The sequence below is a fragment of the Lytechinus pictus genome, chromosome 3, assembly GCF_037042905.1.
Source record: "Lytechinus pictus isolate F3 Inbred chromosome 3, Lp3.0, whole genome shotgun sequence".
In the NCBI taxonomy this organism is placed as follows: domain Eukaryota; kingdom Metazoa; phylum Echinodermata; class Echinoidea; order Temnopleuroida; family Toxopneustidae; genus Lytechinus; species Lytechinus pictus.
In genome coordinates, this window is record NC_087247.1 from 12,625,562 (window position 1) to 12,638,853 (window position 13,292).

Below are 13,292 nucleotides of genomic sequence, written 5' to 3' on the forward strand. Positions count from 1 at the left end.
ATATTCATCTGTTTATGTCACCGTGATTTTGAATTATAACCCCTATTGTACCCCTTTCATAAACCCAATTATGCGGCTAATAGCAGCATAATTTGGTCGTAAAATCGGAGGAGGACCAGAGTTATCCGCATTATTTTGATGCTGCAATTATCCGCATAATAGCGGCATCGGGACCAGATTTTGACTTTATGAACGCATTTCCAAATAATGCGGATAATTGCCATGGTGCGGTCACAAGGTCACCTTTACCAACACAACCGCATCGGAGGGGGCGTGTGCAGTTGTCATGACGATTATCCGCCTTTTTCAGGACGGGCGCTCGTAAAAATAGTGCGGATTATTTTCGGAGTTTGTGAACGCAATTTTTATTGAATTATCCGCATTACTCTTAGGCGGCTAATTGGAGGATGGGTTTATGAAAGGGGTTTAATTATGCATATAATTGCAGCATCAAAATAATGCGGATAACTCTGGTCCTCCTGCGATTTTACGACCAAATTATGCTGCTATTAGCCGCATAATTTGATTTATGAAAGTGAACTATATAATATATCGATATCTCAATTTTACCGCAAATAAAATTCGTATTCTATAGTTAGTTAGTAATATGCAAAAACCACAGGTGAAAAGAGTCAACCAAAACGGAGTTTGCAACCTTAGCAGAATAGTTACTCAATGACTTACAGGTCACAGCGAAGAAAGCATACACCTTCAGAAGAGCATGGAGTTCCTTGATCCTGGCCTTCTTGATCGCTTCGTAGTATATCCTCTCCCATCCATACAGCTTCAAGAGCTTGATTCCTTGGAGCATTTCGTTTGACATCTTCAGGCGGTAGTCCGCAGCACCCTATAACGTTTGAATAAAAGTAATCAGTCAGTCGCGTACGCATATTTTTTTTCAAAAGGAAAGGAATACTGAAAACCCGCGGAAAGGGAGCGTAGCGACCGATGGGAGGGGGGCAGTGGCGGATTCAGCTTGAGCTTAATAGGCTGGGGACGGAAAAAAAATTTCGACTGTTTAAAATGGAAAAAAAAACCTGACGTATGTACGCCATGAAATAAATAATGCGAGCGCGAAGCGTAAGTTTTTCGAGATTTTAAACGCCTAAAGGGGATACTATAGTATAATATATATGTACGGCGCTTAAAAATAAATTCTTTAGGGGTATTTATTATGCATCAAAACTTATCGAAATTTTGGTAAAGCTTCTTGACAGTGTATGCTAAGATCTTTGGCGTTCCAATGCAAGATGGAAATCGGATAATTTGTCTTACCAAGACAGCTTTGATGAATTTTCCCATTGCTACAGCAGCTGCTAATTGGAATGGTATCACGACAAGAAAGACACTGGCACCGATCAACGCTGGGGTTCCAAGCTCCAGATATAATAGTACTACAGACACGACGAGCTGAAGGAGGGGGAAAAAAGTTTTTGTGAATGAAATGAAATCGCTGACAGAATGTTTATAAGACGATCAATTGCATCAGGGGCGGATCCAGGATTTTCTAAATAGGGGGGGGGGCACATTTTCCCGAGGAAAAATTTGACAAGCAAAAGAAAATAAGTTTTCATCCCGAAAATAAGGACATTTCGTCCACGAAAAGAATTGACAAGCAAAGGGGGGGGGGGTCACTTCTCTTTTAACTGCATTTTTACATTACAAATTTTAATTGTGGCTCTCAAGGGGGGGGGGGGTACGGGCCGGCTTTGCTCCCCCACCCGTGGATCCGCCAGTGAATTGCATGTCTTTACTAAATATTACTAATGTAATTTCATTTATTAAAGTCAATCATGTCATTCATGATAGTCATCGTGGTCACCATCACAACCATCAACATCATCGAAATCACCACTACCAACATCATTATTTACATCATCATTGTCATCATCATCATCATCGTCGTCGTCATCATCGTCGTTCTAGTCATCATTATCTTCATCATCAGCAGTAGCAGCATCATCATCACGATCATCACCATTATCATCATTATAATTATGATCAGGAGCGGCATCACGATCATCATCATTATCATTATTTCCATCAACATTGTCATTGCCATCATCACCATCATCATCATCATCGTTCCAGTCATTATCATCTTCATCATCATCAGCAGTAGCAGGATCATCATCATCACGATCATCACCATTATCATTATTACCATAATCATCATATAATCATCACCATCATCGCCACCATTGTCATTTTCATCCTCCTCCTCATCATGATCGTCATCATTCAAAACCATCAGTATCATTGAACACCAAAACCCCGACACCACCACTACCACTACCAGTATCACCACCACAGCCAACAATCCTCATAAAAAAACAGGTCACAAGACCAATCCAAACAGCAGGACAATCGATATTTATTTTAGCTATTTTTTTTTGTTATTTGGTTTTCGTAATACTGTTTCAATACTTGTATCATCAACACCTTTGCCCCTGAAATTACCATTTTGATATCGTACACTCCTTGACAGAAAAGTTGTTTTATGTACTCGAAGTACTGTCTATATATTTTTTCTATAGTAGGGGCTACACTCTTCAAGCACGGCTTTTTTTTAGCATCTTCCAATATCTTATTGTTGCATCATTATCTTGTCTTTGCTGAAAGTATATTTTGCGATATGTATATCATGTTTTTGATGTTTATAGTTTACCCATATATCAAAATGTGTGAAACGAAACGAAACACTGTGATTATTGGAAGTGCATAGAAATAAACGAAACAATAAACAAATATATCAGGCTTTGAGAAAGTATAGTGGAATTATTTATCCGAGGTTGGTCAGGCAATTACTATTTTTCCCCGAGGGGCGAAGCCCTTGCCAGTCCAACCGAGGATTAATAATTTCCACTATGCTTTCGAATGAAATGCCTGATATATTTGTTTTATATCCTACTTTTAATAATTTATAACCAAAATCTATGCGCTGACCTTGCAAAGTCCGGTTACTTGCGTTGAATTACCTACTTTTCTCCGAGCCACCGCGCTCAGCGGAACGCAGATTAGTGCCTGCGCCTACGCATCAGGGGACTTGCCGGGGAGAGAGAGCTCGCTGGCCGGTGCGCCCGAGAGTTTAGCTAAATATTCAGTTTTCTGAAATAATGACGTCAGAACATTGGTATAGCGAAAAATATATCGAGGTCTGACGTCACGCAACACCATAGTTGAAATATATTTGGTCACATGATGCCATTTGAACCAATCACTATACAGGATTCAATCTATGTAGGATATAAAATGAAATACCTTGAAAGGGGTTGCCCAGACTTCGTTAGCAAACATGAAGAAGAACATGACATTGTTGGCATCTACAGACATGTGATTGGTGATCTGTCCCATAGTCATCAACCCTCCCGACATGGCGTACGTTGACAGTCTCAAAGACTTCTCGTAGATCGTACTCTGTTTCAAAGAAGAAAGCATGAATTTACGTCATAACTTGCATGGCGAGTGGCGGGAAGTGTGACGTCATAATACGGCAATGGGCATGGCGATTTTGAAATAAAAGGAGATGGCCTTGTAGAGATTGTACGCCGTTCTTCAGATTTTATTCTTTAAGTTAAGCCTATTGGGGGAAAATGTCGTGATTATTAATTATGTATATGTTTTAATGTTATCATTAAGTTTGATGATGCCTATGAAATCTTAATATTCTTATAATTATCCATGAATTTATAAATTGTCCGGTAAAGTTCAAATGGCAATTTATATAGATACAAATAAATATATTTTCCAACTGCTTCACCAAGGGCTAGTATCAAGACTAACGCTTTGATGCAATAGCCTATAAAAAGTAACCGAATTTCTGACTTTGATCACCCGAGAGTGGGCGGACACCTCTCCTTTTGGACAGGGGTTATCGATTCGATCCCCATATCTAGTGGTCGAAATTCGAGGACATATCCACTTGACCATAATCATATCTTGGACATTACATACGGACATACCTGGAGAGCCGACCTAGCATGTATGCCTTCCATGGATGTAATAAACTGATAGGTTTGGTCACACATATGCCTTATGAGAGCAGTGACGAATATACAGCCAATGAGTACGTAACCATCTGCGAAGAATTCACTGACGCTAACCGGGTGAGGAGGGACATCCTGGGAAAAAAAACAGAAAATATTGAAGCAATTGCATATTATATTATTAGAGAAACTTTTCTTCTCAACGTAATGTTTAAAATTAGACATTAACATTGAAACACGATTTAACAGATGACAACATATCACGACCAAGAAAAATTGATAAAAACACAGAAAAGGAAAGGGAAAGAGTGAATTATTATATAATCAAAATATTAGATTTTTGTATCAAAATGGTAAATTTTTGCTCGCTTGCTTCGCTCACATACGTTTTTTTTTAATAATTTTTTTTTTGCTGCTTTCATCATATCTGGACGTCTCAATTTTTTCACCCATTACGCCACAGTAACGAGCCCGTCAAAACAATATGAAAAGTGCAATTTGATTGTAAAATAGAACTTGCATGCACGCGGAAAATTGTTTCAAAAGCAACTACCTGCATTACGACGTAGATTAAGAAATAGATGTTCTATTTCGCTCTCATAAAATTCAAGTTTAGACAGTTGTCACTATTTCAGTAGAAAAAAAAGACTCAGCGAAACAGAGTGGCAATTATGACTTTAAAAATAGAGTCAAAGAATGAATTAAAGAGAACAATATTTATTATCCAGTATAATTTGTCTTGTTGTCACATTTTCAAATAAACTTGACATAATTTCTGAGGCCGTTTAAGAATCATTACAATTACTTTCCTTCATTACATTAATTAGCATGTTTTATTTACGGAAAGTTAATCAAATCCACTCTGCAAAGACGTCCCCCAGATGCAGACTAAATATTGTCTTCTCGAAATATACATTTGGTATTGTAAATATGTTACAACAGTGGCGATAATTATAAGCAATTTACAGTTTGTTTATACATTTCTACGTAGTATGTGTAGGGTTGATAAAGAAATGTTTGCACAAAATGGTGTAACTAGTGTGTCTTCAGTGGCGGATATACGGGGGGGGGGGGTAGGGGGTTTAACCCCCCTCCCCGTAGACCCGCCACTGATTGGCACACTAGTTATACCATATTTTTGGGGCTGCTAAATTTCTCAGTACCTAAATGGCCTTCATTTTGTAGTGAAACCTTATTTTTTCATTTATTTTTAATTTTTGCTTGTTAAATTTCTCAGTTCAAACTACCCTCTTGGAAAAGAAGCAAGATCCGCGCCTGCCAATATCACATTTAGGGTTACAAAATGTCAAATACGACACACATAAACTTCAAAATGGTCATAAATCATTAAGTCAAAGAATTGTACTTTTTATACACCTATTCAAGTTATCTGATGCTAGTGAATATCCGTTCACATCGTTAATGATTGCTGAGAGAGAATGGTCTAAAGTCCTCTTGAAAGGGCCCCATAAAACCATAAAATAACGTTTGATTTCACTACGAATGAGGGCCTGAAAGGGAAACTTTGTAGATTAGTAAAATAATGCAATTATATCAGTCGACATAAAGTTTTGTTAAAATGATTGACAGTAGTCAACACTAAGTATTGCAATGTTGATCAATTGGAATTGATGAGATCGTTATTGAGTGCTATCGTATTTGCATGCCCTCTTCTCAACCGACAATGGGCTTTGATGATAGTAAGTGAGCAAGAAACCTACTCTGGAAAAGAAGAACATTTAAAAAGGGAGAGAGAGAGAGAGAGAGAGAAAGATGCCAAAAGGACATGATGAAGGAGAAAAACAAGAAGAAGAAAAAAAAGAAGGAAAAAGGAGGAGGAGGAGGAGGAGGGAGAAAAAGAAGAAGAAGAAGGAAAGGAAGAAGAAGAAGAATAAGAAGAAAAGGAGGAAGAAGAAGTAGAAGGAAAGGAAGAAGAAGAAGAAGAAGAAAAGGAAGAAGAAGAAAAGGAGGAAGAAGAACAAGAAGTAGAAGAAGACGAAGAAGAAGAAGAAGGAGGAGGAGAAGAAGAAGAAGAAGAAGAAGGAAAGGAAGAAGAAGAAAAAGAAGAAGAAGGAGGAGGAGGAGAAGAAGAAGAAGTAGAAGAAGAAGAAGAAGAAGGAGGAGGAGAAGAAGAAGAAGACAAGAAAATTCACATCGTTATCTTACATCATGTTCACCATAGAGGGTGTTGGTGACATAAAGGGTAATACCACCAATGGCCAGGGGACCGACGTAGGCCCCCATGTCAGTGACGAACTTGAGAACAGCACCAGTGAACATTCGAACCCAGTAGGTAGCAAAGTACACCTTGAATAGACTCGGTTCCCGCCCTTCTTCTTTGGCTCTTTCCTGCAAGAAATAGATCGAATAAATAGGGCCTTGATTTATATTTACTAACCAACACGTGTTTAACATTTTCATGAAAAATAGAATGCACAAAGAAATCAAAGTTCACAGACGAGCACCGTCTTATTTCTATCCTTTGGATTGTTGAATAGAGTTTCGCACCAGCCATATACATTCATTGTTATCGTGGTGTTTTTGGGAAAGAAATACCACCATTCATGTCAATTGTATTCATGGCTGTGGCGATATCGTCTTTATTTCGTATCTTCAAACAAAGCAAAACGTCAGTAGCTAATGAGATGCACCTTGTCTATGTCTATACATTTAAATCCAAAGCAATCTAAAACACGTTTTCTTGTCAGACACAGCGGCTGGGACTGGGAGAATGATGTTCAAGAACACAAAACGTGTGCGAATTCAAATTCTTAAAGGGATGGTCCGGGCTGAAAATATTTATAGCTTAATAAATAGAGTAGAATTCACTGAGCAAAATACCGAAAATTTCATCAAAATCGGATAACAAATAACAAAGTTATTGAATTTTAAAGTTAAGCAATATTTTGTGAAAACAGTCGTCATGAATATTCATTAGGTGGGCTGATGATGTCACATCCCCACTTGTTCTTTTGTATTTTATTATATGAAATTAGGTTTATTCAAATTTTTACCTCCAAGAACTAGAAAAATTGGATTAACAACTAATTTAGTGCATTAAATATTTATTGCTGCAACCTATTTCATTTAAGGAGACATATTATTCATACAAGTATGAAATAATAAAAAAATTATGATTTTATGTAATAACATAAGAAAACGGAAAGGGGAGATGTGACATCATCAGCCCACCTAATGAATATTCATGACGACTGTTTCCACAAAATATTGCTAAACTTTAAACTTCAATAACTTTATTATTTGTTATCCAATTTTGATGAAATTTTCAGCATTTTGCTCAGTGAATTCTACTCTATGTATAAAGATATAAATATTTTCAGCCCGGACCATCCCTTTAATGACCCAGAATTTAGACGCGTACCTGGGAGCCCTGGTCAGGAGGGAGGGGGGGGGGGAGGGGGGTGAGGGGGGGGGGGGGGGGCTGGCAAGCGACCGCCAACGGAACCACTTTCTCTCTAAATGGAAAGTAGCCAATCCAGTTCCTAATCACACTCTTCTTGGAGTAACACTATAGACCAATACCTTTGGAGTGAAAAAGTATATCTTTACATAGTACATTTTAACAGCTTCTAGAGAGAACTGTGCATTAATCTGCGATTAATCGCTACCGTTTGTATTATGGGGCCCATATGAGCACTTTTGCATGTTAGAGAGTTCTTTCCCAAAACTTTTCAGACAAGCTATGAAGTAATGAAAATAATGTAAGGGGGCCTCTCTGCCCCCGCCCCTCCCCCTCACACACGCCAGCTGCATCCACGATAGACTCACTATCTCTCTTTTGAGGTTGTTCTTGAAGCGTCTGTGGTTGTACTCGGCGGTATGGACCTCGGGTATGGTTCCGAGGTCATCGATCTCCAAGGGCTTCTTGAACCCGAGGATGAACAGCCAGTTGAGCCACCAATGTAGAAGTTGAGAGAAGAAGTTGACGTAGTACTCCATGTAGTACATCCGGTCATCCTTCAAGTCATGCGGGACTTTGTCCACGTTTGGACTCCAACCAAACCACTAAAATAATTAATGAAGATATGAAGAAAAGATATGAGATCAACAGTGATGAAGATTAATTAGCTTTGGTTACCTCGATTGGCCCAAATTAATCTGAAATATACAGCCAAAGAACATGGACTAAACAGTTTGGGAAGGATAGGGGTTCAAGGAACAAGAAATTAGTAACAAGAAACTGAAATGTAATAATAGCAAAGTGTGATTTATTTTCAAAAGTAAAATTTTAAGAGCGAAGAATAGCACAAGCTACGAATAATAGTCAAAAGCCCTTAGCTAATATTATGTGGGTTGGGCAAAGATATGGATATACAGGTATCTAGAGAAGATGATGGGGGCTAGAGTGAGAGAGAGAGGGAGGAGGATGAAACAGAGAAGAGTGGACATCCCCACACTCATTTTCCCCCCAAATATTTCAAGTAGGCGTACCATTATAACAAAAAAAAACCGTTTCATGCACATGAACGAGCTTTAAAAACACTGTCCACCCCCCAAACAACTGTTAAATCAGTCTTACCCCTTTGTGTATTTTTTGATGAAAAATTATTTTCAATCATTTTTGGTAGAACTGAGCTCAGTTGGTTTTTGGCACACTCGATCGTGACATTGGTTCTTGACATCAGTTTTCCTAAGTTATATAGTCACTCTAACTATGTTCAATTCATTGTGAATACACCCCTTTCTCTTTATGCAGTGTCATGGTCCGTAGTTCACCCGTTTATTACGAATAACGACATTAAATGGTTACAAAAGACCAATCGTGGACTTTGTACTGCATGCATATATAACTCAATTAGACTTTCATTGTCATAACTCTAAATTGTTCGGGGTCACAGAAAATGTAAAATGAGCTGAAAATAATTTCTTTTGAAACTTCACAATTATTTTGGAGTGCTTTTTGTGATTCATATATGTGATGGGGCGGGGTAGTTGGAGGGGTTTCCTTTTTATATCAATGATTGTATAATTATAAATGCACATTGATTATAATACAATAATTGACAGGGTATTAATTTCTGAAAGAATGGTAGCTTGGAAGTGGTCCTTTCGACTTGAAGACAGCTTTTTTCAATAAAATAGGTACAATTTTTTTCGATTACATGCAAAATGAAATAGGTTCAGTACATTTAGGAAAATCTACAAAACACAAGCTGTCAATCTAAACAGGCCCGCCTACATGAGAAATTATGTGTTAACGAATTATCATGATTACTAGAGTGTATTCGACCTTCATAGTGATAGTTATGCCAAGGACCGTTGTGTCGAAAAATAGTTTCAGTAGAAAAAAAGGCTCAGCGAAACAGAATTAATAAATGGCAATTATGACTTTAAAAATAGAGTCAAAGAATGAATTAACGTGAATAATATTTGTAATCCAGTATAATTTGTCTAGTTATTTTTACACTGTATACCTTGGTCTGGTGTATTCTAAAAAAATATGCACTCTGGAAAAGGATTTGTCAAAATGACCATTCGCTTGGTATTGTGTGTCTGACCGAGGAGAATGGTCGAAATCAACCAAATCAACCAATTGGTTAAAATCTACCAGGAACTTAATTGGATTCGACCAATTTTATCGGTCGGAAACATATAAACCAAGAGAATGGTCTTTTTTGACCGATCCGTTTTGGAAGTGTATGAGCTAAATGACACCCAAATTGATCATTTTGTATCAATAATTGATCTCGTCTGATTTAAATTCGGCGTGATTACCGGCAAGACGTATGGATTAAAATAAAGATTTTGAAAAGTAGATGTGACCCGCCATCCCAACATAGTAATTGAGTAGCAAAACAATTGGAATGCCTCTGGCGGTCTCACCTGCATCACGCGATTCAATATAGCAGCAGTGCTGACTTTGAAAACTACTATCAAATAATTATTCACAAAAAACACCATTCATATAATGAAACAATACTACGTTCATTGACATTTGACCTTGATCATATGACCTAAAACTTGTCAGTGAAACTTGATTACCCCTATATCCACATTTTATACACTATATCTATAAAATTTGAAAGTAATGACATCAATCTAATAATTACCTCTAAAATGGCAAAGGTTCAATGACCTTACATGACCTTTGACCTTGATCATGTGACGCGATACTTGCACAGAATGTTCAGTGATACTTGATTACTCTTATGTCCAAGTTTCATGAATCAGATCCATAAACTTTCAAAGTTATGATGGTAATTCAACAGATACCCCCAACTTGGCCAAAGTCCATTGACCTTAAATGACCTTTGACCTTAATCATGTGACCTGAAACTTGCACAGGATGTTCAGCGATACTTGATTACTCTTATGTCCAAGTTTTATGCACTAGACCAATAAACTTTCAAAGTTATGATGGTAATTCAACAAATACCCCCAACTTGGCCAAAGTTCATTGACCTTAAATGACTTTTGACCTTAATCATGTGACCTGAAACTTGCACAGGATGTTCAGCGATACTTGATTACTCTTATGTTTAAGTTTCATGAATCAGATCTATAAACTTTCAAAGTTATGATGGTAATTCAACAGATACCCCCAATTTGGCCGTGGTTCATTGACCCTAAATGACCTTTGACCTTGGTCATGTGACGTGAAACTCAAGCAGGATGTTTAGTAATACTTGATTAACCTTATGGCCAAGTTTCATGAACTAGGTCCATATATTTTCTAAGTTATGATGAATGTTGATTCCCCAACATGGTCTAAGTTCATTGACCCTAAATGACCTTTGACCTTGGTCATGTGACCTGAAAATCAGGCAGGATGTTTAGTAATACTAGATTAACCTTATGGCCAAGTTTCATGAACTAGGTCTATATACTTTGTAAGTTATGCTGTCATTTCAAAAACTTAACCTCAGGTTAAGATTTGGTGTTGACGCCGCCGCCGCCGCCGCCGCCGCCGCCGTCGGAAAAGCGGCGCATGTAGTCTCACTTTGCTATGCAGGTGAGACAAAAAACTAATTTGGTAGAGGAATTAATCTTCACACTGTCAAAATTTGAAGTTGTAAGGATAAATAAAAGACAAGATAAAAGAGTTTCTCTGTCACCATTTTTCCCGACCCTTCAAAATTTTCACTGAGATTGTACAGTGTACACCTCTCACTCTCAACTTGAATGAACCCTGGGGCGGTATTCTGAACATTGTCTTTTCTCCATATTTTATCTTATCTCAGAGATATGACAAAATCGGTATTCTGGTGGATGTCATATCTTTTGTCACAAAAATTGTCATAAATTTCGTCTCTTCTTTTTAGCGCGCACCAAAAACACGCGGCTTTAAATGCGCGTAATCCTTTTATTCAAGCAAAAGATATGACAAAAGTTATGACAGGGGGGTAGCAGTCATAAATTTTGTCATATCTTTTAGCACCAAATATCCCGATACCCTGCCGACTGAATGTCAAGCATATAATGATATTATTTAGATTAGATTGTAGTATTAGTTCACTCATCAACCATGACAATTTTCAAAATTATATTTTCATGCTACAATTAGTTAGGCCCTACATATTAAATTCCTCCTTTTTCCTTTGTTTTTCTTCTTTTTCTACTTCTCCTCTTAAATCCTTCACAGCTCCCTGTCTCTCTTTTTAATCAAGCGCATTAATATACGCGTAGTTGCGCGATGCCAGCAACTGCATTGGGGATACGCCCTACCTGCCACGGGGCCTTCCTATTGGCTAGAAGGGCTCCCACTGGGAACTAACGATGATTTTGATTGGTTTGCTTCCGAAAAGTTGGGCGGGAACTTTGAGGGATATGACAAGGGAAAGACAATGTTCAGAATACTGATTTGTGACAATCATAGCGGTGTCCAAAGACCTTATAATATATTACATCTCGGAGAGAAATGACAAAATTTATGACAAAAGTTATGATAGTGTTCCAAAATACCGCCCCTGAACTTCAAACCCTCTCTTCTCCTTATTCTTTGAAGCTTTCTCTGAATTTATAAAACACTTTAAAGCTCGGGGTGTGTTTTTTTCAAGCAAAATGAAAGTCTCTAAATCCTTTTTGGGCGACTTATTGCTGGTTTTGGGGTGGCAAGTCACATAAAAGATTTGTGAAAAAATAGGGGCGCACGAAGAGAAGTGAGAGCAATGAATGTCCGAGGAGGCTGTATGGAAGGCTCACCCTGTCCGCGATGAAGTATAACTCCACAACTAAGAAGAAGCTGTACAGAACAACCAGGATGATACTGATATCAAAGGCTGTCACGTGGAGATCGTTGTAGCCATGGTAAAGAAGGAACTCAAGATGGATGCCTATCGTTGCCAAGGAAACCACCCAGTAGAGCAGGAGAAGAAACGACATCTTCCAAACGCGCCATTTCTCCAAGCGACTGAAGTAGAGTAGGGATACGACTCCGCTCAACGCAGACGATAAACCTTGGGAGAAAAAAGATGTACTCATTTAGTACATGAAGGTTCCACCGTTCCATGACATTTGCTCCGGCGACAATTGCTCCGATGGAAAATTTGCACGTTAACCTAAACATAAAATCTAACCTCCAAAGCTAAATGAACCCTAATCCTTATCTTTACATCATTGTGAACCAAAAAACTCTAATAATACAATCTTAACTCAACCCTATGCTCTCTGAGATATTAAGATCGGAGCAAATGTCGTTTCACCGATTTGAAATTTATTGCATCTTTGATGCATAATCAGATTTCGGGATTAAATTTGTACCACTGACGGTAAGAGAGCTTACGATTTATGATAACAGCCCTTTCAAAACAAAATAAAAAACCTATTCGAGCATGCTGGGAATAGATTGATTTCATTTGATTTTATACATTTTTGTTACGTTCAACGTAATACTGTTTTTTAAACAATAATTATAACCTACAATATATACATGTATATAATATTCACTTAAATAATTAATTTACACGGAAAGTTTGGTTGGTAGAAGTTTGGTATTCAGGGGTTGCATCACGTTGGAGGGGGGGGGGGTGGATGCCGCCAATAAGCCAGTTCACGGTTAGCTCATGATCAACTTTTCTCCAATGACCTTTGTGATTTTTCATTGGGATAAGCACTATCAATTTCAAATGTAGATGTTGCGTAAGCTTTACCGGTAGAGTATTCAAATTCTAAGAACAAAATGCATTGTATAGACCAGGTGACTAGAATAGTACATCAGGGATAAAGTTTGGAAATCTGTTTTATTGTCTGCCTTTGGCACATTTGACAATTGTTTAGGCTACTGTCAAATACCAGTGATTATGAAGGCTCTATTTATTACTCTCCAGCTTGGATGTGATAAATATT

At 37.9% G+C, this 13,292-nt stretch overlaps 1 protein-coding gene across 1 annotated transcript in view; it reads right to left on the reverse strand.

Moving 5' to 3' along the window:
* The window catches only part of LOC129257814 (ATP-binding cassette sub-family C member 9-like), a 43,779-nt gene that overhangs the window by 20,430 nt on the left and 10,057 nt on the right, over positions 1-13,292 (reverse strand). Inside the window, exons 4-10 of the mRNA XM_064096387.1 lie at positions 12,150-12,403; positions 7,776-8,012; positions 6,153-6,335; positions 3,963-4,121; positions 3,262-3,417; positions 1,276-1,410; positions 685-847 (exon numbers count right to left, since the gene is read on the reverse strand). Of these exons, the coding sequence (XP_063952457.1) occupies positions 685-847; positions 1,276-1,410; positions 3,262-3,417; positions 3,963-4,121; positions 6,153-6,335; positions 7,776-8,012; positions 12,150-12,403 (1,287 nt within the window). The remainder of the gene's footprint in view (positions 1-684; positions 848-1,275; positions 1,411-3,261; positions 3,418-3,962; positions 4,122-6,152; positions 6,336-7,775; positions 8,013-12,149; positions 12,404-13,292) is intronic.